This window comes from Gymnodraco acuticeps, unplaced genomic scaffold (genome assembly GCF_902827175.1).
Source record: "Gymnodraco acuticeps unplaced genomic scaffold, fGymAcu1.1, whole genome shotgun sequence".
NCBI classification, from domain to species: Eukaryota; Metazoa; Chordata; class Actinopteri; order Perciformes; family Bathydraconidae; genus Gymnodraco; species Gymnodraco acuticeps.
Genome location: NW_022990889.1, coordinates 536,869 through 562,702, shown reverse-complemented (window position 1 = coordinate 562,702; position 25,834 = coordinate 536,869). Strand labels below are relative to the sequence as shown.

The window sequence follows — 25,834 nt, the reverse complement described above, 5'->3', positions numbered from 1 at the left end:
CATAATACACCCAAGAAAAACACAAAACAACAACAAATGTTACACTATTGATGACCATTTGGTTTCATGTTCAGTTTCTGAAATCACATTCTTCAACATAAAAGTGAGTGAGTGAGTTTACTTGATTCAAGGACAGAACATGAGTTCACTATTGTTACATAAATTACATTTGATACTTTACACAATCAAGTAAAGTAATTGTGCTTTATGTGTAATACATTTCAAAATGAGATTAGACTTGTCTCTGTCAGGCGGAGCAGCAAAAGATTAGAGAAGTGAAGCCCTTTTGTCCTCTTGTGGACTCTGCCCATAACAGAGAAGATACAAACTTGATATTTAATCTGTTGGAAAACTACTTCCAGAAATGTATAATCAGTCATTAATAACTATAAATATTTCCTGTAATGCCATGATTTACTCACTGGGATACAGTATAGCTCACATTAGTTTATTCTTTAACCTCAATGTGAAAACAAGTACATACCTGCTGGCTGTTTCGTTTTGACCAGTACCAACTGAAGAGAGGGAAGCTGAGGCAGAAGGTGGACACAGTCCAACAAACGTACTGCATATTCAGTCCCTTTGTTAACAAAATAAATACATTTATATATGCACATTGAAACACACAGACACACTCACCTTCCCACTGAGATGTTCAGGGACCTCTGTGTGTGTGTATAGCCTGTTACTCACACAGTTCATGTACTTCACTAATCCACTCCAGATAAAAGCCCTAGATCCTATACGTTCACTATTTCAGCTTTTGTGGCAATTTTCTTCAAAAACGGCCTCAAAAGTTTCAAAATAAGGCAAATTAACTTTTCAGCTAATGCTTTCCCTAATCTGTACGATGCAGCTCATTGTGTGAGGCATCAGGCTGCAGTAGGCATGTTGTTGTTTTTCCGAATGCATACGTTGTCTCACCTGGATAGAAACAAAGTGATCCTCCCCTCCCACTCTCTCTGCTGTGATCACACCCTTGAAGTTGCAACCGGTCCTCTAAAGTGAGGTTAGCTCAGCGCTGGACAGCCCTGACAGAGCATTTTAGTATTTTCAGACATAAATGTGACGCGCAGTGGTTAAAGAGTGGGATAGTTTGTGTACCCTCACCTGCAAGAATTCCCTTGGAATGCAGGGAAGCCCCCACAAAAGCCCCATTCAGTGATGGGGAGGGGAGGAGGAGCCAGTGCAGGTTATGGATAGAGGAGAAAAAGGATCTTTCGTACACAAACAGAAAGAGTGAAACTTCACTCTGCAAAAATAGCACAGCTGTCAGGGACGAAAATATCATAAAAACTCACGAAACCTTGGTTACAATAACAACGTTTACCCTTTTAAGTTTTTGTTAGGCAACATTTTCAGCAAGTAATTACAATTTAAAGGTGTTTTTCTTCTTTTGCCTGAGAACTTTGGTATTGTCAGGTTTGAGAATGATATAAAAGCAAACATCACTGAGCTTCGATATCTAAAGACAGGACACCAAAGAAAGACACCAAATCATTTCTCAGTGTTTCAGCACACACCACAGGGGGGCAGCAGCAACAAAGCCTTTCAGTGTTGTTGACGCTGCCCTCTTCTCCCGATTAGGATTCATTAGCGACATTTTGGGAATGTGTCGTGAGTGCTGGGTTAATGCCTTTGTTATTTTCTCTGATTTTTGTTTGATGTTTCTTTATTCTTCTTAATTTTTGTATTCTTCTTATAAGCTGAATATGGGTAATTTGTTCAAATTAACTTTGAGAAATAAAATACTTCCAATTTTCCCATTTGATGTCAGAAATAAAAGCCTTTGTGTCTAAGTTGCCAAGACTGAATGCAATATAAAAAAATCTTATAACCTTGTGTGTTAACAAACAAAAAAACAGATATGAAAAACCTTCATTTATTATAAATCACATTTTTTTTATATATCAAAACCTCTAGAAATAAACGGTATCTGACGGCATAAGTGTTGAGACTAGCGGTGCTGTATATATTTCCATCTTCCTCTGGTCTACAAGGCAGCACTGCTGCATGTGTGGGACAGAAAATGGTTGAGGAGCAGTGGCTATTTAGCTGTGAAAATAAACCAACAAAAAAACAAACTCCAAAAAAAGTCAGCAGGAATAGAAAGAGTCAAAGTTCCAGTGGTAATGTTTTCTGGCACGGGAGGGAGAGTTTCAGAGCCGCTTCCTCTGAATTGTCCAGCACTCCCTTTGTCAGTGTCAGCCCTAAACCTCTGAGTGGTGAAAACATTAAGATTAAGAGGATAAAAGCACGCTCAGTGTTTCTAGGTGGTTACTCTTCAGACCCCAGGTATTATGTGGGTAGAGAGAGAGGACAGACGGAGGGGTGAGGCTCCAGTCACAGAGGGGCTAATCTGGATAGTCCTCCCCCTCCCTCTGACCCCCTCTGTCCTTTTCCCTTCCAGCTCTCTCATACTGGTGAGTTGTGCTTCAGTTCACTGGGGGAGGGGGGGATGCGGTCCCCCAGGTTTGTAAAGCTGGTGGACTGGCTAGGCTTGATGGAGCTCTCCTCAGGACCGGGGGCTCTCTGTCGGGGAGGCAGAGTGGAGCACCGGGCTTTGCCCCTGGAGCGTGGCTGCTGAGGGGGGGGGGCTTTCAGCGCGAATAGTTCAATGGGGGCTTGGGGCTGCTGGGCCGCTAGAGACTCCGCAGGGTGAGGAGGTGATGATGGTGACACAGGTCTGTGGGGGGGAGACAATTGGTTGCTTGAGGCTGGTAATGAAGAGCCCAGTGGGACCAGGGGAATACTTGTGGCCGCCTGCTGGAGCCTGGTGAGGCTGGTGGAGTGGCTGGGCCGCGGCAGGCTGTAACAAGCCTCCGACTCTCTTTGACGAGAAGGCAGGGTCTTGGACTTGGCCCTTGAGACTTGCTCTTTGGGAGGAGGAGCAATTAAGGACAACGGCCTCGTGTCAATATCTGATGGCGTCAGTTCTTCCCTGGAGCCACTCAGACTCAGGGATGAGCCTCTTTTAGACGATGGATGTGAAGGAGGCATCTGTTCCTTCTGGTGTTCCTGTTTGGACTCTGAATGGGGGAGCTCTGTCTCTCTGGCTGTGCTTGGGAAGGGCTCATCATCTAAAGTAAAGGACGAGAAATACAGAAATGTATTATAAACAGGACAACATTACTTTACAGAAAGGATGACAAATGATAAGACATGTATTGCTAAATGAAGCTCAAAAGCCCAAAACAGCAAGACCACCAACACAGCACGTGTTCTCCTCTTACCTAACAGACCCAGCTGACTCATGAAGGCGTCCAGATCCACAGTAAATTCCTCATAATGAACCTCCGTCTCCGTAACTCCCTTTTCGTCCCCTTTGTTTTCTTCTACTTCCACTTCGTCCCCTTTGTTTTCTTCTACTTCCACTTCTTCCTCTTTGTTTTCTTCTCCTTCGACTGTTTCTTCTCCTACCTCTTGCTCAGTATCCCCCTTTTCATCCTCTTCCTCTTTTTCTTTCTCTTCTACCTCTTCTATTACACCTTTATCTTCTCCTTCCTCTCCTTGCTCCTCCTTTCCCTTCTCTTCAACTTCTTCGGAAGACCTCCTAACCTCTAGATCACTGTCACTGTTACTTCTGAGTTCATCCAGATTGTTTTCAACCCTTTCTTCTTCCTCGTCCTCCTCCACTTGCGGCTCTTGTAGTTCTCCCATTGGTTCCTCCACCACCATTTCTATGGTGGGATAGCAGGAGATTGAGTGTTCGGGGGAGTGAGATTTGGCACGTGCTCCTTGGTCTTGATTCAGCAGAAACTCCATCAGCATCATGTTCTCTTTCTTCAGCTGTTCCCGCAGAGATCGCGGCACGTCTGGGATCATCCAGGCCACCAACATGCTGAGGAACATTGCAAAGTTCTGCAGGGGAAAAGACATGTGGCGTTTTTAGATTATATTAGCTTACACATCAAAGGGTGCATATTTATAGGTTTTAATAACCGCAAAAGAAGGTCAGTGGTCCTAACCATCTGCCATCTACATCAATTAATGGCTCCATCGCCTGGTATTCGAGGGACATTAATGATTGATCTTCAGCTGTTCAGATACACTAATTCAGTCACAGCGGGCTCCAGACGAGCACCATTGAAATCCCTGGCTTTATGTTAGCTTACATAAAAAGAATTCCAACAATTTAGATTTGGGAAAAATAAAGTATCTTCTTCAATCTGTACAAGCAGATAATCTGAGGGGATGTATACAACTCAGTATCACACTATCAGGAGAGGACATGTTTGTTTGGCGCATCCCAAACAAATATATATACAGATATATATTTATAACATCATGCATGTGCAGGCAAAAAAGACAAAACAATGGTGAAGAATGAGTAAATAACAAATCATTACAGTGCACATATGCGATTAAAGAAAGCCACATATCAGTTGGTTGCATTGGTGTTAGATTTGAAAAAGAAAGACTTGGAGATCAGGGAACACTTTTTACTTTTAGACATTAATATTAGAACCATTGTAAATAATATTTGTATACCTGGAAGAATATTACAAAGGCCAATTTTGCAGCCAGGACAGACCAGTACTGTTTAGAGAAGGTGTAGGCATGAGAGTCCCACGGTGGGTCTCTGTAGTCCTTATACCTGAAAAACACAGACAGTGTATTAACAAGGAGAATCATACACTACCATAAATCCAAAAAGGTTGACAAACAGAGAAAAATCTGAGGATTTGCCTTCGTAAAACCCCTTCTGTAAACCCCACATTTTACAGTTTCTGAATACTCCTGTCAAGTTTGGTAATTGGGTAAAGTAAGAGCTAAGCTGCTGGGCTCAGGATTTAAAGGAAAACCTAGGTAGGTCAGGGATAAGAGAGTCAGTCTGACCTGCACATAGAGACTCCGGTGATGAGGGTGGAGGTGGGCGCACTGCCCGGTGGGAAGTTGGTGACATTAAAGTAGGACAGTGAGTGCTCTGTGAAGCCCTTCATGGTCCCATTTTCACTGTACATGTACTGGTAGACCATTCGTGGAACAAACTCTGACGTGAAGGAGATGACAAACGCCTGGGAAGACAAACAAGGAGTGATGAATTTACAATAGTGTAATATGATCATCGTGTACCAATTACTGCTGCAACATCAACTGGTGATAAGCTATATACAACCATATAGGATTATATTAGACTTAGGCCCCGGCCACACGAGGACGAAAACGGCTAAACGCATAGGATTAACGCAAACGCAATCGCAAAAAAGCTTCCGTCCACACGCAATATTCACCGGATAGTGTCTGTTAAAACTATACTTACCTTCAAAACCTCTTTTAAAGAGCACCTTCGGGGGAGAGCATTGCAAAACTGGCCCCGGTAATGGTACAAATCTCAACCTGTCGTACAATGGACAGCTTCCCCCCCCCCATCTATGTATATACTCGCATTTTAGACTCTGTTACTAACTGTATATCTGTAGACTTGGTATGTCTTAAATGTCCGGTTAGGATGTATTAGAACGAAATCTAAAATGAAAATTGTAAATAAGCAATCTGTATGTAAAAAACCACCTGTATGTAAATTGTAAATAAGCCATCTGTATGTCAAATATGTCTTAAATGATACGATGAATTGGAAATGGGGGACCCTGATGTAAACAAGACGAAAGTCTTTCTCTGGTCTGCATCCCCTTAACAATTGTATGTTTTGAGCTGTACTATACTGTACCCAATATACAAGCTGTTAATAAACTTTTCAATCAATCAATCAATCAATCTGTCTACACGAGACAGCTCCGTTTAGCTCCAACCGCTGGAGAAGCTGCAGTACATGCAGGAGCCTGTACGTGGCGCTGTAACTTCCTCCACAAAAGCAGCAAAGAAGCATGGTTGTCATGGTTGCCCTTCTGTTTATTCTCCGCGGTGGGGGCCGAGGGAACCGGGCAGAGTTTTTCGCCAGTCAACGTGTATTCAAGTTTAAATCTTCCGGACAAAATTATAAAAGTGCCGGTCAAAGGTCTTCTTTGTTATTTATTGAGCTTTAAAACAAATGAATAACGAATCTATATAATATAATAATAAAATACATGGAGCCTCTCTTTTTCCTCCCTCTCTTTGGACAGCGCCAGTGTCTGTTTCATGCAGCAGCTGATCCAGTAATGAGTGACCCGGCCGACAGTAAAAATAAACATGCCGTTCTATCCACCTTGGGACCCGTTATCGTTTCCGCAGTCGTTTAGTGCCATATTTGGTCGTCCTCGTGTGGCCGAACGGTCTATATGACACAGAACGGTAACGCAAACGACCGTTTTCGTCCTCGTGTGGCCGGGGCCTTAAAGGTACACTGGTGAGAATTTTGACCAAGTTAATTTAAAATATATCAAGGTTTTCATGATATGTTTTGTGACCGATATAATTGCTAGTTACTTTACAAACAAAAATGAAAATGTACAAATACAGCAAAAACTATTAGTTTATTATTATTATTATTAATTGGCTCCACATTCCTGCCAATGGTCTTTTGTTACTCAACTGATCAAATAGCTGGTATTTTGTGTAAATAAATGCACCGACAAGTCAAGAGAAAAGGAGACTGCCAGCTAGCAAACATGAATGTTAATGTGTTCACGCAAATAATTCCAACTATTTTGCAAAGGCTTTAGAAAATGCAAATTGCATCAATGACTCAATGCATTTTTGTGAGAAATAGTGAATGTAAACATATTTTCTTTGTTACACAGACACTCCAGAGCGCTCCTTTTTACACATGATGATCCTCTGTCTCTTTAACGCAACATTATATCACAATTTTAATCTTAAAATAATTTAAATGTTAACAGCTTCAAAATTGTTTATGATGCTACACTGACTTATGATAGTAATGTGTAATATCAAAAGTTGAAAACATATACAAATGCACCTGTAAAGGGACATATGTCTATGTTTAAGACAGCTGTGTATGGGTTACTTGCATTGTAGAATTGAAGGGGCAACAATATAATAATGAACTAATTGATGTTGCTTTAAGTATGAAATGCAAATAAAACAAAAGATAAAAACTTGATGATGTAAAAAACAATGATATGGCAAAAGCAAAACATTTCACTCATATATTATTACTCAGTATTCAAAACGTTAAATAACTAGTTGTGCACATCCAGTTAATGGGCACAGCAGATACATACATAGTATATACACACACAGATACACTCACACACACTTACATTGGTAATGACAGAAAACTTGCTGATTCCACAGAGTATGTTGTACCAAATCCCTGGACATAGAATTTGCATGAAAAGAGACACAGAGACAAAAAGACAAGGAGGAAAAGGGAAATGTGTGCGGGACAGACAAAGGCAGAGAAGATTAAGGGAAAAAGTGATTACAATTTCAAGGATAGCTTGTTTCACATTCACACAGGCTGACTGACAGAGTGGACGTGCTCTCATGTGTGATCTGTACCTATGTCTTTACACCTCACAGCATCAGGCCGCCTGAGCTCAGTGACAAACTTTGCAGCATCCAGGCGGATTTCAATGACGTTGTTGAGCAGAGCGAACGCTGGCGCCAGCGGGAAGGAGGCCACGAACAGAGTCACAAACCCATACTGGATTACTGTAAAACACACAAAGTTAAAGAAGCATGTTGTGTGATTGCAGTAGTGAGTGACTAGTGAGTGAGCAAAGTAGTAGAAGAGACTCACTCATTTCCATGTATTCTGGAGTCACCCCTTCATAGGGTTCAAGGGTGAAGTCTTTGTCAAATTGTTGCTTCGGCCTCTTCTCTTCTGCTACAGAATCCTCATCCTGTGCTGCTCTTTTCTTTCCCTTTTCTTCCTGTATCGTTCTGTACATCTTCTTCAGCTTACTGCAAAGACAAATGTGAGAAAACAGAGTGCAGAGTCAGAGCAAAGATAGCAACGATTGATAAATAAAGGAGAAGTGTAAGTTAAGTGTTAAAATCTTTATATATACTTACGGTATGAGAACCTCAAATACATTATTTTGGATGAGCTGCTTTCCCAGCATGATCATGCTAAGCTGGATGCACAACTCGATGAGGCAGCCTGGCGGGGCACACTGTAGGAAGACAAAACACATTTTCTCAAGACACAGATACACATTAACTGTACATACATACGCGTCATTTTTAATGTGTGTAAGTGAAGATACCTCCTCCATGCGATAATCTCCAAAGACGTAAACATAGTCCCCAGGCCGCCCAGCAAACCTGTATGAAAAGATGTTGCATAATAAGCAATAAGGAAAGACAATGTTGAGAGGTAAAAGATTGTATATGAGGCACACACCTGCCCTTGAAGAAGGCCACATAGAAAATAGGTGCAAAGGCGTTCATGGATTTGAGGAAGAAAGACTTAAAGATCAGCTTCTCTTCAAACTCTTCCTTTGTCTTAGGAAGTTCTGTTGGAAAGGAGAAACATGAAACGTAAACACATCATGTTAGGCATCACATTGATTGATTTTCATCCAAAGGAGTCAACTAAATAAGTAACAAGGCCTTACATGCTCAAATCGTTTTGTTTTAATCCAAAAATATGTTTATTTGTTCAGCAATTATCCATTGGCCCAATGTTGAGAGACGTGACAATTCCTTATTAAACCGTTTTTACATAATGACAGGATTATATTGAATACCCAGTTCAGTCAGCCACACAGCGATGGATCCGTAGACCTCTTCCAGCACCAGAACAACGAGCATGTTGAGGATGATGCCTGTGGTGGTGACGGTCATCCTCACGCTGGCCTTGGCTTCAGGGTCAGGGTTCATGGACCACACACTCAACATGCAGATACGATAAACCACCACCCCAAAAACGGCTGAGAAGGTGACGAAGATCTGCACACACAACACACATACCCACAATATTAAAATTAGACAACAACATAGGATTGCTTTTTTAATGACTATTCTTTATGAGCAGTGTATGTTTATAATTTTAAGTGCGTGTAAATTAGCATTTTTTTGTTTGCTTCATCTCTTATTTTTATGATTTCTCTCTTTTATTGTAAGGGCAGTTTTATCCTTCTGTTGAATTTGAATTAACATTTGTTTTTTTATGATCTTTAATGTCTGGAACAAGTTAGATTGTTTCCAGAATAAATTTGTTTTGCTAGCACACATTTTGGGTCACTGCTATTAACACTGTCATTGTGAGAAAAATAATAGACATAATATGCTTCACAGTGAGGAAGTGATTCAAGTGAATAGACAAACAATGACAGGAGGAAAAAGCTGAATAATTCTGTTGTACACTGTTCTCACCAAAAATGACAGTAATCATTATATAATGTTTGATGTGATTATAAGAGGAGGAATGTAAATGCAGTACCAGCAGTAGTAAAGTGGACACATTGATGAGATAACCTGAAAGGTGATCCTCAATCTCCAGGGACTCTGGTTCAAGCTGTCGAGAAAACATGCATATTAATTGGGTACAAAGATAAAAACAAACACGCACGCACACACACGCACGCACGCACACACACACACACACACACACACACACACACACACCACACACACACACACACACACACAACACACACACACACACACACACCACACACCACACACACCACACACACACACACACACACACACACACACACACACACACACACACACACACACACACACTGTAATATACTTCCATGAACAGCATGGGATGTACATTAATGCTGAGCACAGATTTTGAGGACATTATGGTTTCTGTCTGCCAGGTGCATGTTTACCGCCTGATAGAATCCCCTCCCCTTGTTCCTCTCCCTCCTCCCTTTTTCTCTCTCTATCAGTAATCTAAGCTAATCTCAGGAAGGTAAGCCGCTTTGGAGTCAACCATCCACTCGAGGTGAAGGTGGTTTCCTTTTTGTTCACCAACATGAACTCATACAGACAGAGTAGGTCTGTTACAACTTTAATTTCGAATAAAAACTCAGACATGCTGTAATTAATGCTGGTATGGATAATGTTGCTATGAAGCAACAGCCCTGCCGTCTCCTATTAGCAACTGTCTCGACATAAAGTCACACAGAAGGGTGCAGTGATACCTGTGAGGTCAGCATTTGGTCTTTTTCTCCATCTATACCATCCCCAATGTGAGCCATCTGCAAGTCAAAACGGAGTGAGAAACGTGTTAGAAGCTGTCACTTCGGTTGGTGTCACAAATCATAAAATTGAATCTGAAACATAAACCCAGAAACAATACCTTTTTCTTTGACAGTTCTTTCACCTTTGCTTTTTTCTCCAGCAGAGCTTCTTCATATTCAGGCCTCAGCTCCTCCTGCATCACACACATGCACATGGTAAAACACACACACAAAACAACCCTCACACCACAACTTAGTATATGGACTTTGGTCACTTGCTACGGAGTTAAGGGTTAGACAGACCTATACAACAGAGCCATATTCTATGACATTTCTGATTGAAAAACTGACATTAGCAGTTTGATGTCATTAGTGGCCTGCACCTGGACAGAATAACATTTTGTCAGGGACCTTGACCAAAAAACATAGATTTTATCAAAGGGATCAGACTGATTTTGATTGGAATTTATTTTCCAAAATCAATAAAATGCTGTTTTTTTATACAATTTCTTATTAGAAGACCCACCACAGTAACGTTTAAAAAGAGTCTTCTCCTAGACAACTCAAAATATGTTATCCAAATACATTGGTAATAAATATTCAAACAAAGATATTTCTGAAAGACATGATTTATAATACACACCTGGACTCGCTCCTATAAGCAGCAATGGCAGAAATACATAAAGAGAGACAGAGAAAAAGAGAGATTTGTATTGGTGCTGCAACGCTGGGAGTGTTTATAATTAAACACAGCAGTGTCACTAGCAAGCACAGCCTTTAAGAATAGAGCAATCCCATTACAGCCATTAACAGGTTAAAGAGCCGTGTTAGTGCTCTGATGTTCAAGTGTACATGTGTATGTTGACACTGTTCTGTCACGAATAATAATCTGCAAGGTAAAAAAACAAATGTTATTATGCTTCACCTGGGCTTTCTGACCTTACAACATGGAGAAAAACATGGATACTCTCAATGACAAGCAGTTGACACTGTGTCTATTCCAAAATATTGTGGGTGTATTCTTGAATCTATTTTGGTACCTCCTCATCCTCAAGGCTTGTAAGGTCCCACATATGTTTCAGACACATTTGGCGCCTCTTCCAGTGCTCGAGAAAACAGGCAGCTACAAGAACAAACACAGAAGGAATAACAATCATTAGCTGTAAACAATACAAAAAGATTTCCCCTTTTCTTTTATTACACAAGAAAGTCTGATAGTGGGTTTATAATGTTTTAGTTATGGAGTATTATGAGCCTCCCTTTACAGCAAACAAAATGAAGCAAATGTTTTATATACTTTACATCCAAAATGATGGTTTGTAGATCCATTACTCTCAACCCCTGTTAGCTTTGGCTTGCGAGAAAACAAATTATTCTATACCCTCACATTGAATGCAGAATCAAAAAACAGAGGAAACTCTTAATGAAAGTAAACGTTTGCTGCATTTAAAGGTGGGGTATGTAATTTATTTCAGAAACACTTTTTGTTATATTCCATGGAATGCTCTTAACATCCCGATAGCAATGAATATCTTAAGTGCTTTGACAATAAATACTAGGGCCGGGACTTTAACGCGTTAATTAAGATTAATTAATTACACAAAAATTAACGCATTTTAATCGCACTTATTTTTGCACCGCGGAACGTTTCTCACTGGATGAGTTTCAGGCGTACCGATTATACTGGAGCACCAACTAACGTTCATGACTTCAGACAACAACAAACCACAGTGAACAACAGTGGGAAATGTTGTTTTAAAAAACGGACGGATGGAAGCGTCGATAAGAGCACGGTTGTGTGCAAATTATGCAAAAAGGAATTCGCATATCACCGCAGCACATCAAGCCTCAAGTATAACTTCAATGCAAAACATATAGCAGCTAGCGTGGACGTTAGCCTCTTTTATCGCGTTCACACCAAAAAGAGCCGGTACTAAAATGAGTTCATGAGAACCTTTTTAACCCCACGAAAGTCCCTGCTAGAGAGCAGAGAGCTGCTAGAGAGCAGGGACTTTCGTACGGCTCTCTTGTGAGAAAAGAGCTATATTTCTGATTGGCTGGGCGGATTGCAAACCACGCCCCGTAAAACTCCCAAAAAGTTTTGTGAAGCCGCCATTTTATTATCCTTGCATTAGCATTATTAGCATTAGCCCAGCGCAGAAACGCAGAGAGACTAACTTATGGCAACACAAAATAAAACATGGGAGCGGTGGAGATGAGGAGGTGTCGGCGTTCTAGCGATTTACTCGGAAGGCTTCAGTAGAAGCTGCTGGGACTCCCAGCAGCTTCTACTGAAGCCAGTCCCCAACTCCGGGGACTTCCGGCCGGGGACTTTGGGCGGCAGTATACGCCGTGAAGTGGTTTGCGGCCTGCCAGTAAACCCAAAGCAGAAGAAGAAGAAGTGACGTCAGCGGCTTCATTTGCCTAATCCACCCCCAGGTTCAAAGAGTTCTCATGAAATAAATTCTCATGAACCTTTGTGGGAAAAGTACTGCGGTGTGAATGCGCCTAATGGTATACTAAAATCCATGTGAAAAAAATTGCTTCTCACTGTTCTTAGGTCAAATATTTATATGTGATTAAAAATGCGATTAATTTCGATTTATTAATTACAAAGCCTCTAATTAATTAAATTAATTTTTTTAATCGGGTCCCGGCCCTAATAAATACATAAACAAATTGCATCTGTGGAAGCCGTGATACTGTATAAAGCACGACCAATCATTTTAGCCGGCCCGGCTAAAGTAACTGGATGGCCTACCTGCCTGTCAGCCTTCCATCTGTGCACAAACTTATCTCGTGCCCTCATTGGTCATGTGCGCGTTCTGTGTGTTTGAGGAGGGGCTCTGTAAGGAAGTGGCACATTTTTTCCGGCTGTGTATTTTCAAATTCTAGCGCACTCGAGCTGGTTTCTCCAAAATTACCTACCCCACCTTTAGCAAGAGCAAATCTATAAAAACCATCATACATCTTATCCAACATAATCCATGTCTTATTATTCCCTATTCAACTTGCAAAAGTCTTCCAAAAGTATTTCCTTTATTTTTAAAATAGTGAGGTTTTTGTAAAGAAAATGCTTTTTGTTTAGGTAATAGTTAGGATGAGCCTGAACACACAACATTTAATTCATACTGTACAAGTTCTGTGAGATGTTTTCGCCTGAGATTTTTTAATAGTTTGGTTGTTGTTAAATGCGGAAATAATATACATAAAATTATTGAAATTTACTTAAGATATAATGGGGTGGGTAATTGATATACAATTTATCCTTTTGGGGGTAAAGTATTCCCTTAATACAGAAATGTTCTCGACTAGAATTGATACAAACATGAGTCAACTCGTTTGGCCTACAGTACATTTGCATGCAGTTAAGTAGCTTGATATTGATATAAATCAGATATCTTTATCAGTGATTCTCGTAGTGCTGTATTCAAGTGTTCATACTCTCACTGCCACTGCTTCTAAACTGGACTACAGAAATAAACATGATCAAGGAAGTGTCTTTGAATGATTAGTTACCCCACAGAGACATGAAGATGGCAAAGAGGACAGTTACTCCATTGTCGAACAGGTACGACGCTCTGGTCAGTGAGCAGACGGAGCTCAGGAGCCAGTAGTCACACACTCCGTCACACAGTGGACACATGGTGATGTTATGGTGGTCATCACATGTCTCCTGGCTGAGCAAAGACAATAATGTGACCACATGTATGGCGATAATAGTGTACTTCTGATAATCATCCATTAGAGTGTTTTAATCTGCCTACCTTGGCACATTGGTATCCACAGTGAATAAACCGTACAGGAAGACAATGATGCCCAGCACAGAGGGGGGGATGAGGAGCTGAGTATAGACACCGAGCCAGGCAAAATACAACCCAATCTGCTCTCCAAAGTACTTCCTGTTGAAATGAAGCAAATATATGAACTAGTTGCCGGCATATGGTCCAATCCTGTTCCACAGTAGTAAACAGTGTCCCAGCTAAAGGCCAGATTATCCCAGTGAAGGCTAATGTCAAAACATTCTGCCAACAAAACTATTACTTCATGGTAGGTTCAGTAGTAGCTTACCGTTTATTTAGATCTCTTACATTTAAGACTCTCTATGAGCTTTCTAGTTAAAACAACAGAGTGTTTGCATTGCAGTCCCAACTATAGCTGTAGCTAAAGACTTTTTTTCTTTGTTCTCACTAACTGCTCCATACCTGATCAAGTCAACCGGCTGATATTTATACATGACTCCATAGTTGGCCCATTCTTCATGGAGGAGCTGAAAGCACATGACACAAGAATAAATCACAAGTTGACACTTGATAATTGAATTGCAGATTGGATTTAATTTGACAATATACAGCGGTTTCATTGCCATTTCCCTCTCAAAGTCATGCTTTGAGAGGAAAAAAGCATTATACATTTAAAAGAGTGCTTTGTTAATTAAACTTTGAACACTTTACATTACATGTTCCTGCCCTGAAAAAGTGACAGGTACCATCTCCACTGATCCCACCAATATGTGTAGTAGGCTTTTTGAGAACATTTTGGGTCCACTGAACTCACCTGTCTGTCATTTCGCTGATCTCTCCTCCCTCTCCTTGTGAACGAACCCTGTAGAAAAAAAGAACCCTTTATATAGAGATTTACTTCCTTTATTTGATGCAATATCATAATTACAACAATTACAATGGTTAAGAACAGTATTTTTTCTATGTTTGGTGCTATATAAATCAATAAGGCCCTTAACATAAAGAATATGCACATGCACTTTCACATTGTCAAGTGAAGTAGCTTTTTCTGTTATACTCACATCATGCAGAGGGAAGGCAGAGTCGTAGACACCCTGAGCCAATAATGAGTTGATGCCTAAATTAGAAAATAGGAAGTGCAACGCAGTGTCACAGCCATGTTGAGAGGTAGCATGAATGTGCATATGCACAATATAAGAAAGGAGAATAAAACCACAGCTAAAGTTTGACCTCACCAGTGGTTTGGCAAGTTCGACTGCAGACAGTGCGGGAAATAATCTCAGCCACCTAAACACAAAAAAAGGAAATCCAAATTGTGTGAGCTCAACTACATATATATATATAAATATTCCTCCTTACATAACATTTGTTGGATTTTTTTTCTGTACTCACTATTCTGCTGCGTGTTGCGTTGTCAAATAGGGTTTCTGTTGACTTGATGTCATACCTGCAGGAAATGACAGGAAGCAGTCAAAGACCAAAATGTGAGTGATTAATATTAACAACAGACTTCACTCACTTTCACATTTTAGTGACACAAGTGTTTATTTTGTCTTTGTGTGTGTTTGTTAATCAAATAAATCAGGTAACTTGAGGAAATCACTGTTGAGTGTGACCCAGTAGCATTTCAGTAGTCCAAACAGTAATATTAATTTACATGAAAGCTCCACCATGTTATGATAAGAATGATGTAAGCACACAGCCTGCAGGTGATTTGGATATTATGGGTGTTATCTAAATCACTTATCAGGACTCAACTGAAGGGCATGCGTGTCCCCAGCCAAGGGCGTGGATAAAGTGGGTTAGTTTCCCTTCCACGAAATGTGTGCATGTGAGCGGGACAGACAGGTACTTACAGGTGGAGCTTGTCTCTGATAAAAGGATGTTTGAGGGTTTTGAAGTGGACACGTGTCTGTGAGTCTCTTTGGACCTCACAGTCAGGAACATCCGGAAGAAACGGTGTGCTGATTTTGTTCATAATGGAATCCCACATCCCAGCAATTCCCATCCGTTTCCGCAATTCACACTTCTGCTCAATGAAAACACACATAGAAAAGGTTTGATTCTATTCTACACTAAGTTGTGCACACTACACACATCCCCGTCATCACTATTCACATTGCATTTCTTTGAAGGGGATGTTATGTGCACCCAAATAATTATTCTGCAAATGTTAGAATCATGTTACATACAACTTAACATTAAAAACCAGGGTGTGTAAATGGCTGCTGACCTTCTTCACAGCCACTTTGATCTTCTGGAGCTCCGCTTCTCGACTGAGTATTGGCCATGGGATGTGAAGCCGGATAAACCCTATGCCTTTAGCCCTCTGCCAATGTACACACAGACAAACATTAACATAATAAAAACACAAAATGCATTACTACAACCATTGTGTATATTTGTAATTAGATGTGGGTTACAGGCCTCTATGAATAGATTAACTGTGTATCTGGTCTTTTGACTCCCTTTGCCTTGGATGTAATGCTCTTGTTATCCATGGCCCATGGCAGTCAGATGAGCCTTCCCTAAACCTGTAAGTATGCTACTTTGTGTAATAATGAGGCTGTTTTGTTGGAAATCCCATTATGTGAAGCCTAGAACCTCCCAATCCTCCAAAGTATAGAAAATGAGTCCAGATAATGTTGGACTAGGTACTTGAAAGCCGCCTTAATGTAGCCAGTTATCCATTTTGATCATGTGAAAAGTGACAAGCTATTACCTTGTTCTATGGCCCACAGAATTATAACCTGCCCATGCAATTACTGTAATGACTTTAATGCAAGGCAGCTACCACTGCACAGGCTCAACCAACACCTCTAATGCTGTGTGTCACCAGCAATTTACCAGCAATTTTCCGACAGCAACATGAACACCCATCATTGGACACTATACACTACTATTAAGCTACCTCATTCTGATCAGAAATCATCAAAATGTTATAAAAAGGAAGCATTTTGATGCAAAGATTCATATTTTTACCACTTTGAATGAGTAGTGGTAAAAAAAAGTATGTCCACCGTTTGGTTGAAAAGTAAATTGTACAATCATGATGTAAGTATGATGTAAAATAACTTCCTTATGCTGTAGCACAAACAAACAACACAATTAATGCTGTGCAGACATGATGCAGGGAAGAACAGTTGGTAACTTTTTCTTATTGGAAAACAACATGACTTTTGTCTTATCTGAATTTAACACCAACCTAAGGTGGAACAGATGTGACTGAAAAGTGTCAAAAGCAGACTGCAGACGTTCAAATGCAAGGGCAACAGTGCTAGCACAACAGTACACAACAGTATCATCTGCATATAGATGTACAGAGGCATCAATACTTTGACCCACATCATTTATATAAATAGTAAAAAGGGTCGGTCCCAAGACCGAACCTTGAGGAACACCTCTGAGCACATTAAGAAAGCTTGAGGAGAGACTGCTGAATTTTACACATTGCTTGCGATTTGAAAGATAGTTTGCAAACCAACCAACAGCTTGGTCAGACAGGCCTATATGGGATAACTTCTGGCATAGAATGCCATGGTCCACAGTATCAAATGCCTTGGATAAGTCTATAAAAATGAAGCTGTTAACACCTACAGATACTTAGGCATCACTATAGATGAAAATATCTGCTTCAAACCACATATTGACAATCTCTTAAGGAAATTGATATTAAAACTGGGATTCTTTTTTAGAAATAAGGCCTGCTTCTCCACAAGTGCGAGGAAACGGCTTGTAGCTGCTACATTTTTGCCGCTCTTGGACTACGGAGATGTTGTGTATATGAACTCCTCAGCTCACTCCCTTCATCTGCTGGACGCTGCTTACCATGGGGCTCTGAGGTTCATAACCAACTGTAAACCCCTCACACACCATTGCAAGCTGTACGCTTTAGTCAACTGGACATCATTATCAATGCGCAGATCACTGCACTGGTACAAACTCATCTATACCGCTATGCTTGGACTGCTGCCCCTCTACATATCCACTTACATATCACACAAACAGTACAGCTATAGACTATGATCTCAACATTATATCACTCTGTCCGTCCCCTCAGTACGCACGGTGCTTGGGAAAAAAGCCATATCATACTCTGCCCCTTCGACCTGGAACACACTTCAGCAGGAACTTAGCTGACCACTTTGATACCCATCACGGATTTTAAACTCATTTTTAAAAAAGCTGGAGAAATCATCTGTGGGTGTTTGCACCTGCTATATCTGACTGTAGTGTATATGGATTTTAATGACTACTTTTTTTTTTACGATGTTGTATTTCAGGCTGCAGCCACACGAGGACAAAAACGGCCGTTTGCGTTACTGTTTAGTGTCATATAGACCATTCGGCCACACGAGGACGACCGCATACGGCACTAAACGACTGAGGAAACGATAACGGGTCCCAAGGTGGATAGAACGGCATACGCAACGCTCTGGGGGGTCAAACAGCTCCGTGTGTGCGCCCTATACGAACATGTTCTGATAGTGATTGCGCAATAGCCCCGCCTCTCCCCACCTCTGCTGCTCACCCCCGCGTCAAAGTAAACTGCACACTGAATTCAGATTATTTATCTTTCTCTCGATATGGACATAAACGCGAGTGAAGTCTAATCTGACAGGACGGAGACACCTCTCAAACTACCTAAACTAGTTATAAATATGTTTATTTTTACTGTCGGCCGGGTGACTCATTACTGGATCAGCTGCTGCATGAAACAGACACTGGCGCTGTCCGAAGAGAGGGAGGAAAAAGAGAGGCTCCGTGTATTTTATTATTATATTATATAGAGTCGTTATTCATTTGTTTTAAAGCTCAATAAATAACAAAGAAGACCTTTGACCGGCACTTTTATAATTTTGTCGGAAGGTTTAAACTTTAATACACATTGACTGGCGAGAAACTCTGCCCGGTTCCCTCGCCCCCCACCGCGGAGAATAAACAGAAGGGCAACCATGACAACCATGCTTCTTCGCTGCTTTTGTGGAGGAAGTTACAGCGCCACGTACAGGCTCCTGCATATGTACTGCAGCTTCTCCAGCGGTTGGAGCTAAACGGAGCGGTCTCGTGTGGGCAGACACTATCCGGATAACTATTGCGTGTGGACGGAAGCTTGTTTGCGTTAATCCTATGCGTTTAGCCGTTTTCGTCCTCGTGTGGCCGGGGTCTTAGTGTTGCCTCCGTGTTTAGTGTCCTGTCTGTCTGTAACTTTGTGTGGTAGTGTTACCACTGACAGGTCTCTCTTGAAAATTAGACCTTGTGTATCAATGAGATCTACACCTGTATAAATAAAGGCTAAATTAAGCATATTCATACCCACAACAGTAAACAATTGGATGAAACCGTCAGAGCTCAGTTACAAAAATGTGATTCTTATCGTATTCAAGCACAGGCAGACAGATAGACATACTGTCCAGTACACAGTGACCACTGAGTGCCCCCTTCCACCCATTCAATCAAAACTAAACCCACCAATCTCCCCCACTGTGCACTCATGTTTCAGCACACACACTTCTGAGCAGTGGATCACTCTAATAAGGCCCTATAATCTGGCCTTTGGCTTTAGACTCATGGCGAGTGTTCTTAATCCTCAACCAAAACAGCAGCTGATTTAACACACAACCATCTCACAAACACATACGCCAACACACACACACACACACAAAGACACACACACTAACATGCACATATTCACAGACATAGGGAAAACAAACACACTTGCAGATACTATTAATGTACACGACAAAAGACATACAACATCCAACATACTTATTACTGTAATTTCGACTATTATAACTATTATTACATCCCATAATAAATCACCAATAAGTAATAAAGGCTATTTTAAACCAGAGTGCAGGCATGTCCTCCAGTTTTAAGGGACAAGGTCAATCTTCCCCTCAACCTGTTTGGCAGCCGTCCATGACAGGATTTATGTTCACATCACTTAAGGTCAGCTCTGACCCATAAACGTCTATAGAAGTGTGTAGCAGATGAAAAATAATCACGTTGAAAGGACTGTAAAAGCAGAAACGCACCTCTTTATCACGCTGTAGCTGTAGTCCTGCTTCCATTAGACCCGCTTCAAACTCCTCCCTCATTAAAGCCTTTTCCTCCTCAGTCAGCTTTGACTCCTCCACCTCTCCTGCAGGAGCACCTCCATCCCCAGACTCTGCCTCCACCTCACAGCGGCCCGTAATCGAAACGGGCAGAGTCCCATTGGGGATAAGTGAAAGGCGTGCTTTGGATGGCTTTTTTTTGTATTTGTAGCAAAGGACATAGTCAACTTTTCTTTTGCCATCGGAGAAAAATAGTCCAGGGCCTAGCTCGATGCCGGACTCCTGGAGAAATGCAGAAAAGCACACAGATGTATGGGGTTACACATTGGGAATGTAGGTAGTACTTGATACAGATCATGCCAAGTAGGTAATCAATTGTTGTGTGATTTTGAGGATTCAGGATGGGACTGTTGATATTCATAGAAGTCCATACCGGAGGAGGGGGCTCGTCATCGTCGGGGGGGCTGACGGGGCTTCCATTGGCGGCCTCAAACCCAAGCTGGGACAGTGATTGGGCCAAGGACACAAGCTTCACTGAGTGACTGGAAGACCGCTCACTCATTTCTGTGGTGACAGGCACACGTTCTTTTCCGTTTCATCACTGTCGGTACATGATCAGAAAAACAAGAATTCAGTTTTCAGAAATTGGGACGATCACCCGTTCTGTGTCTGTTAATGGAAAGAAATAATCCATTAATGCAGGCACCATTACTCCCAGCTAGATTATATTATTAAAACACAATGGTGCCTTAACTTTTTGTGACCATTGAAAGTGAAGTATGTCTAACTGAAACCATAGTCACTGATTGTATGCATTTTACTTTATTGTGTAGCCCATCAATGTCATATTGGGAAAAAAATGGACAACCCAATGTTTTACTCATTGGTAATTATTTTGTATTTAGTTGTGTTTTCTGTTGATAGGAATGTGCTTCCATTTCTTTTCATGTCTTATTTTAGGATGCGTATTCCTTTGAATGAACAGGGTTTCTTTTATTATGAAGCTATGATAAGGACCTCTGATTTTGATTGTTTATGTCGAGACAGAAATATATATTATATAGCGCAGGTCAATTTGACTTTTTAGTATTGTGTTTGAAAAACATCACAGTAGTAGCTGCTACAGACAGCAAAGTAAGTCAAAGTTAAGCTGTCTCCTCTGTTTTTACCCAATTGAAGCTGTAGGCTCAGATTAAGCTCACCCTGCAATCCAAGCGGCACAGTTTACAATCTGTTGGGGTAATTTGGTCACTAGGCTCATTCTCCGGAACACGGAAGTGTTAAAGGGAAACCAAGAAGTTAAGTCTCACACTAACAGAAGCACATGGGTATGCCAGGGCTAGAATCCACAGATATAAAATATCAAACAAGTGTTTTTAAGAGCAACACATAACACTATTAATAACCCTAAAATGTGCCATTCACTTTCTCAACTGTTCCAAGTTTGGAAACAGCTGGATAAGACTGCTGTTACCAGGAAGCATAGTTTTAATGGATTGAATTGAATTACAATGAGCCTTTTGTTATATAGATAGTATGGTGCCCTACCTGTGTGTGTCCTGTTAACATGTGACACCACAACTCGGAAGCACATTCATTTATTTTTGGCGGAGTATTGTGACATGAATTGAGCTCTAGGTAATGAAATAGTACATCTGTTCCCTAATGCTGAATAAAGTCTCCTTCCCTACACATGCTCTTATAAACAAGACATATCTTTCACATTTTGCTGTCATCTTGTGTTGTTGTTCAAATGAATCTATCTGTGACTTTTACTCCATGTTTCACACCCCTATCTGTTACTGTTAATTCTGTTTGAAATTCAAAACTTGTACACACAACAATGAATGGAAATGTATACTGCAATGTTTAAATTAAACATTTTTGAATGCACTTGTGTCAATTTAAGTGATCATACAGTTTGGGTCGTTTAACTGATCAGGTTGTAAGATGGGAAATATACACATACAATATTTGAGCCTTTACATCTAATCTAGACACATGTTGTTGGTCAAAATGCCATACAGATTAAATCATTAGGTTTTATTGTGGGTGAAAGAGAAAGGGGGTTGCTTTCAGTAGCTGTCCCATGCTAGGTTTAAAACTATCCGCTCAAGAGCCATGAGACAAACAAATACACCAACAGTCAACTGATCAGCGTACATATAGAGTGCTTCAAGCATGCTTCAACCCCCCCCACATCCCTGATTATCCCACTTTACAATGTGTTGGCAAACACAGAGCAAAGATGGAAAGGGAGAATATGTCTCTTAGGGTTCAGCAGGTCAAAAAGGGATTATGTAACAATTAATCCATCTTGTAAGTCAGTGGTTGCTGAAACCTTTGACCTAACCATCATATAACAAATGATGACGATTTGCAATCTATCAGGCATGTACATCCAGATAATAAATGAAAACAGAAATAATGTAAAATGCTGACAATATTGAGTATGGACACTATCTAATGTACATATAAATATTTCATTAACACCAAGTTACGTTTAAAGCTCAATTTTTCCGTCTTTTACATTTAATTGTTGTGAACATGACTGGTGAACAAAAAGACAAAAATAATTACTTTTCCTTATAAGACTTTTTTAAAGTATTGTAAAGGACTGAGGAGGTGAAATATCAGTTATTAAGAAATAAAGGAACACACATTTGGAAAACTGTTATATTCTGTGCACACAAAAATATGCATTTTGGTCCTCATATCTCTTAGTCAGATTTATGTTGCATCCCATGAGAATGTCATCGATGTGTTTTAAAGTCATATCTGTACAGAATAAGTACGAGTACAACTTTGGTTGTGTTTGGAAAAACATAGAGGTCTGAGTTTGTTGATCTCATGTTGTTAGCAAGATTCTCAACGCGTGGTGCATTTGTCACTTTGCATATAATGTCATATAATATCTTGTAATGGCTGATTTTCATGCTGTCTCAAATAATGCTTACACAGCTGAAGTTGTGAATAAAAAATAAATGCACATTTAATTCAGACTTTAATTAAGCATCAATTAACCAGCACATCAGAGATAGACCATGCCTTGGATTTTATTTCCTATTTTTACTATTCACTCTCCATATGGAAAACAACCAATATTTCTGTCTGTGACTGTTGTTTTACTCCTTCATGATATTTGTAAAACGTTTTTATGCTGTTCTTTGGGCATGATATATCTTTACATTAATGTCTAACTATCAAAAACAAGTTTACTCGGTCAAATAAAGTGATAGATCTACCTAAAGAAAGGAGACAATTATCATTAAAGTGTAATAAACCAATTAAATTATGAATTTCAAAATGTTGTCATTATTTGCAATGCAAGAAAACATTTTAGTTTAAAATATTAGGGGCATTTAATTTTTCCAAAAACACTTGCTTTATAAGATGTTCTTATTAGTTTCCTTCATAGGTATTATAACTAATGCCTGAGTATTAGGCATTAGTAATATTTGTATATCGTTTCTGCACTATGGAGACGGCACAAGAGGAATGCGCAAATGCATCCAAGAGTGTCTCTGCTCGGGGGTTTAAAGGCTCGTAAGCTCTCTGACAGGCAGGAGAGCCAGCTGCACCCTCACACTAAAAAGAACCAGGCAAAGGGCAACAGGCGATACGGCCTGTCCTGGGATACAGCAGATTACTCTTTGCTAATTTTAACATCTAAATCATTCCTTTCTAATGCCATAAAAGGAAACATACAGTTGTGAAACTAACAAAGACTTTAGCTTAAAGTGATACATTAAATACAAGTGCAAATCACATGTAGCCTATACTTGCAGTGAGTTTTACTTTAACCGGTACACCTGCCAGCACATTTGTATTTAAAAAAACAGCATACAATAAACGAATTCAATTCAATTTTGACTGATGAATCCTCAAGCATTTCCAGGAGCTGTTTACTCGATAAGTGTTTAATTAATCGTTCATGGACACAACAGTTGTGTGCACCCAGATGGTCGGAGGTAAAAAAACAAAACAGCCCCTGGCACGCGACCCTACAGCTATCGGGGGATTTCTACACTAAACAGGGGTTTAGGTGAAGCTTTGTTTATGGAGTAATCCTAACGTCCACACCATATATACAGTCTATGGTCCACACAAGCAGCTATAGTTCCAATTATTAAGTGTCAAAGTGCAAAAGACACTTTCAACCCGACAGCAGGGCAAATAAATGACAGAGTAAAATATGTAAAATGTTGTTTAAAATAAAAATCACACTTACTTTACATTCAAGAAAAGAATAACATGGACTCACCAGTGCTCGTGGAGGATCAGTGCTTCGCTATGGAGATGGATGCTAAGACGCGCGAGGTGCGCAGCCTGACGAGAAGCTGAGATGGTAGAGACAATCCTCGCGCGATCCCGGACCCGTGGCTTAAAGCGCGCGCGCACAGGGCAGCTAATTCCCTGCCCGTTTCGAACGCAAGAGAAAGAAGCTCTGATACAAATTAGTTACCAATGCAATAGGTGTGTGTGTGTGTGTGTGTGTGTGTGTGTGTGTGTGTGTGTGTGTGTGTGTATTGTAGTCTTTTGTACCAGAAGAAAGGATGATCAGTGAGCAAAATAAATCCAAGAAGGGATGCAACTGATTATTTACCTTATTGAGCAATCTGTTGATTCTTTCAGTGGGTACCCTCAAACTAATTATTTTCATTTAGCAAAAATAATATTTGTATGAGCACAAGGGTTAAGATTAAAATGAAACAATGTAATCTCTCAACAGGCAAGCCTAACATTCAGCAATTATTAGGAGAAAGTGTTGATTTAAAAATAAAATCGAAAGCTGTTTCAAGGAAATGCTGCTTTCCCCATTCAAAACATATTCAATTTAAGGTTATATCAAAACAAAAGCTTCTCAGAAATCAGAAAGAAAGAACTTACAAGTGACTTAAAAGAGGACCGTGTATACCCTCTACAGCAGGGGTACTCAAACTTTTTTGTTAAAGGTCCACTTGTGAATTGTATACAAGGTCAATGGTCCGGATCAATGCCAGTAAAGTAAAAGGAAATTAAGAAGCAGTTTCGGCGTGCTATGCATGGGGCCCCCTTGAGGGGGTTTCCCGACATGTCGTTGCAGTAAATTAAAGGGTCTTTCATGTTGTCGTTGCTGTGGACCCTCTTAATCTTTTTCTTTTTAAAAAAAATGTTTACATTTATTCTGGTTTGTTTTGTGTTTGTATCTTTTATTTTAAATGTTTTTATTTATTTATTTTTATGTTTTGTGAGCTGAGCTGTGTGGTTTTATATTGTATGTATCTCTCTGTACAGCACTTTGGTCAGGAGGTTTAAAGTGCTATATAAATAAAGTTGGATTGGATTGGAATAATCTACTTTATTTGGGGGCCCCCTTCTGGTCCAAGCACTTGCCTGTCGGTAAACGGCGCCCCTGTATACACACACACACACACACACACACACACACACACACACACACATTCAATACATACATACAGTGTGATGGCTTGAACTAGTGGGAGCAATGACACTGTTTGTCTGTAGCCAATGCCTTGAACCTCTGCAAAATTGGCATTAGAAGCATTAGAAAGTCAAGGTAAACTTGCGGTTAACTTAAATGCATGTCACGCTCGCGCACACAAGTAAATATATATGCACGTTCATTCTAACAACGCGTCAGACACAAGAAAATATACATTAAAGGGGACCTATCATGCAAAATGCACTTTGTGATGTCTTTTATACATAAATATGTGTCCCCGGTGTGTCGGGGAACTCATGCAGCGTCAGAAAATAATACCCTCTCTCTTTTCCTCCGTACCCAAATCTTTTAAAAACAGGGGTACAACGAGCGGATACAGATTTGCTGCCGATCTGACGTCAAATCGGCAGCGGACCCACAGAAAGTTGCTATCAGAAACAATGCCTGACGTGTTTTGAACGTAATCTTATCTTTGTTTACATTAGCAAGCCTCGCTAACACTCAGAGCTAACCTGTACTGGAGAGCACATGTGT

The 25,834-nt window shown here is 40.4% G+C and overlaps 1 protein-coding gene across 1 annotated transcript; it reads right to left on the bottom strand.

Moving 5' to 3' along the window:
- Window positions 1–1,868: 1,868 nt before the first annotated feature.
- Window positions 1,869–24,801, bottom strand: LOC117557697 (anoctamin-1). Its single transcript, XM_034233646.1, has 28 exons — window positions 24,745–24,801; window positions 20,288–20,455; window positions 19,834–20,136; window positions 16,029–16,124; window positions 15,652–15,824; window positions 15,188–15,242; window positions 15,031–15,082; window positions 14,857–14,912; window positions 14,610–14,657; window positions 14,258–14,322; window positions 13,820–13,954; window positions 13,572–13,732; window positions 11,093–11,175; window positions 10,696–10,707; window positions 10,172–10,246; window positions 10,014–10,070; window positions 9,296–9,370; window positions 8,601–8,802; window positions 8,255–8,366; window positions 8,118–8,175; window positions 7,924–8,024; window positions 7,649–7,812; window positions 7,408–7,560; window positions 7,167–7,219; window positions 4,840–5,018; window positions 4,492–4,597; window positions 3,234–3,861; window positions 1,869–3,080 (listed from the first exon to the last, which is right to left on the bottom strand). Exons 2-28 carry the CDS (start codon window positions 20,414–20,416, stop codon window positions 2,416–2,418), a joined length of 3,996 nt encoding a protein of 1,331 aa, XP_034089537.1. The 5' UTR covers window positions 20,417–20,455; window positions 24,745–24,801; the 3' UTR covers window positions 1,869–2,415.
- Between the last annotated feature and the right edge of the window lie 1,033 nt (window positions 24,802–25,834).

Bases quoted from the DNA above. Each gene is read 5' to 3' on its own strand.
- LOC117557697 (XM_034233646.1), bottom strand. From the start codon at position 20,416: ATGAGTGAGCGGTCTTCCAGTCACTCAGTGAAGCTTGTGTCCTTGGCC. The intron at 15,083-15,187 runs GTGAGTACAGAA...TTTTGTGTTTAG, and splicing joins ACGCAACACGCAGCAGAATA to GTGGCTGAGATTATTTCCCG. The intron at 11,176-13,571 runs GTAACTAATCAT...TTGTTCTTGTAG, and splicing joins CATCTTCATGTCTCTGTGGG to CTGCCTGTTTTCTCGAGCAC.